The following is a 2,500-nucleotide window of genomic DNA, read 5'->3' on the forward strand; positions in this document are numbered from 1 at the left end:
TGATGGTGGTGTTGATGGCGCTGGTGGTGAGCACGTGAACAACGGAGCCGGAAAGCGAGCACGGGTCTCGTACATGCACACAACTTTGTTCCACATACACACACTCACATGGACACACGAGCAGGCTCATTGCGCTGCGATTGCGATGAACGCACCGCTCCTTGAGGTCGAGCATCTTGTCGAGAGGACCAATGTCAATCTTCGGATGGCCAAGCGCTTCCTGTTTTCACACAGCAGGCAATGCAATGACCGATGAAGGGATGGCAGACGTGCGAGTGCAAATCCAGACCAAAGTCAATGCCACGAGTACAACACGCTTGTCTAAGAACACAAGACAGACAGACACACAGACAGACACAGACACACACACACAGACACACACACGCGTGCGCGCAAACACACACACACACACACATAAACACAAACGCACCTCGACGATGTATGCAAACTCGTCCATCCAGATGATGGCCGTGCGCATTTTATTCTTCACCACGTGGTTGCCTGCAAGCAGCAGTGTCAGTAGTGTTGGCAATGGAGGGGAAAGGAGCAGACACAGGCACGGCCATCGTGGTCGCATGATGATGAGTACCTTGTGAGGTAAAATGGACGCAACAAGGGCGCACAAAAGGTGTACAGAACAGGACACACAGACACAGACACAGACACGAACACGAACACAAACACAAACACATGCACACACACACACACACAATGAACACGCATCGTGTGTCACCTGGGAGGCTGTAAGCGCCACCGCCCTTCCTGAAGATGTGATAGACGCGAGAGCACGGCTCGCACTCGAGCACGCCGCCGCACAGCCACAGCCGGAAGGACAGCTCAAGGTTCTCTGCACACGGTGAAGGAAGGGGAAGGGGAAGGGGAAGGTTGAATGGTGAATGGACGAGCAAACGGGTCGATGAGGCAGGGGGAGGATGGTGCCAGCGAAATACAAAGCACACACACACACACACACACACATATATATTCATACACACACTCTCTCTCACCTGTGCCCCAGAAGCCCCACTCCTCGTCGTAACCGCCAATCTCCCAGAAGAAGTCCGTGTGTCCGCCAAAGAGACCGCCCGCCATCGTCGGCGACCGGATCGCGTCCGTCTCTGCACCGCAGACCGTGATTTGAGGGGGTGGTGGTGGCGATTTGGGGTGAGCAAGTGGACGGACAGACGGACAGATACACGCAGACAGAGACAGAGACACAGACAGACAGACACACAGACAGACAGACACACAGACACACAGACACACACACACACACCTGCTGCCCTGCGTTTCTTTTCTTGTTCCTGCAGCGGGATTCCATGTTCGATTAACGTCCAGAGGAAACCGAGAGAGCAGCCGATTCCGCCCGCCTGCGGCACAAACGTCTCGGGATTGATGCTGCGCATGTGTGTGTGTGTGTGTGTTCATGTGCATGTGGATGTGTGAGGAAGAGGGAAAGTGGATGAACAAGGCGCGACAACAATGATGATGTGCACACGCTCGTGTGATTGTGTGCGGCGGTTCAAGTGCGCTGCAAACGAGAACGATGCGCAACACGCGTGCAACCACAACCACAACCACAACCACGACCACGACCACCGCGGCTGCACCTGTCGATTTGGGGCATGACCATCTTGTTGCGGCCCTCGGCGAGGTTGTGCATCAGCGGCTCGAGCCACCCGGGCTGAACCTGATAGTGGCGACACCAGGCATGACGCGGCGGTGGGATAGTGGTATGGTGAGATCGTGCGCAACAGGGAGCGTGAGGGCGGCCTGCTTCACACACACACACACACACACACACACACACACACACACACACACACACACACACACACACACACACACACACACACACACACACACACACACACCACACATATCGACATAAACACAATAAATGCACACTACCACCGCTTTGTCACACCTCGATGTGGGAATCGAGAACGATGAATGTCTTGGCGCGCGCTTCCTGTGGTGTGGAGAAGGTGAGGGAGAAGGTGATGCATGAGCAACACGGTGGGCCACTTGACAATCATGCGTATCAATATGCACAATCACGAACAAATCACATCAACATACACACACACACACACACACACACACACAAGAACACACACACACAAGAACACACACACAAGAACACACACACACACACAAGAACACACACACACACACACACACACACAAGAACACACACACACACACACTACACAACACCACACACTGCACACCTTAATGCCCCTGAGCCTGGCCTTGACGAGACCCGAGCGGTGCGGCTGGCGAACGAGGCGCACTTTTGGCAATAACTTCACATAATCCTCCAGCTGTTGCTGCAGCCAGGGCTTGTCGCTGCCATCGTCAACAAGAACAATCTCTTGCAGCAGCTCTGGCGGTGACCTGAGACAATGCAAGGGTGTGTGTGTGTGTGTGGTGTGTGTGTGTGTGTGTGTGGTTGGGGCAGAGGGAAGAGGATAGAAGATGTGTCAGTGCGTGCACG

General features: G+C 54.4%; 1 protein-coding gene across 1 annotated transcript in view; it reads right to left on the bottom strand.

The window, feature by feature from the left end:
* The window catches only part of PTSG_10772 (uncharacterized protein), a 5,881-nt gene that overhangs the window by 2,025 nt on the left and 1,356 nt on the right, over positions 1-2,500 (bottom strand). Inside the window, exons 4-11 of the mRNA XM_004988679.1 lie at positions 2,235-2,400; positions 1,928-1,972; positions 1,611-1,690; positions 1,277-1,398; positions 1,008-1,118; positions 734-847; positions 431-501; positions 156-220 (exon numbers count right to left, since the gene is read on the bottom strand). Of these exons, the coding sequence (XP_004988736.1) occupies positions 156-220; positions 431-501; positions 734-847; positions 1,008-1,118; positions 1,277-1,398; positions 1,611-1,690; positions 1,928-1,972; positions 2,235-2,400 (774 nt within the window). The remainder of the gene's footprint in view (positions 1-155; positions 221-430; positions 502-733; positions 848-1,007; positions 1,119-1,276; positions 1,399-1,610; positions 1,691-1,927; positions 1,973-2,234; positions 2,401-2,500) is intronic.

Source organism: Salpingoeca rosetta (assembly GCF_000188695.1).
Source record: "Salpingoeca rosetta unplaced genomic scaffold supercont1.34, whole genome shotgun sequence".
In the NCBI taxonomy this organism is placed as follows: Eukaryota; class Choanoflagellata; order Craspedida; family Salpingoecidae; genus Salpingoeca; species Salpingoeca rosetta.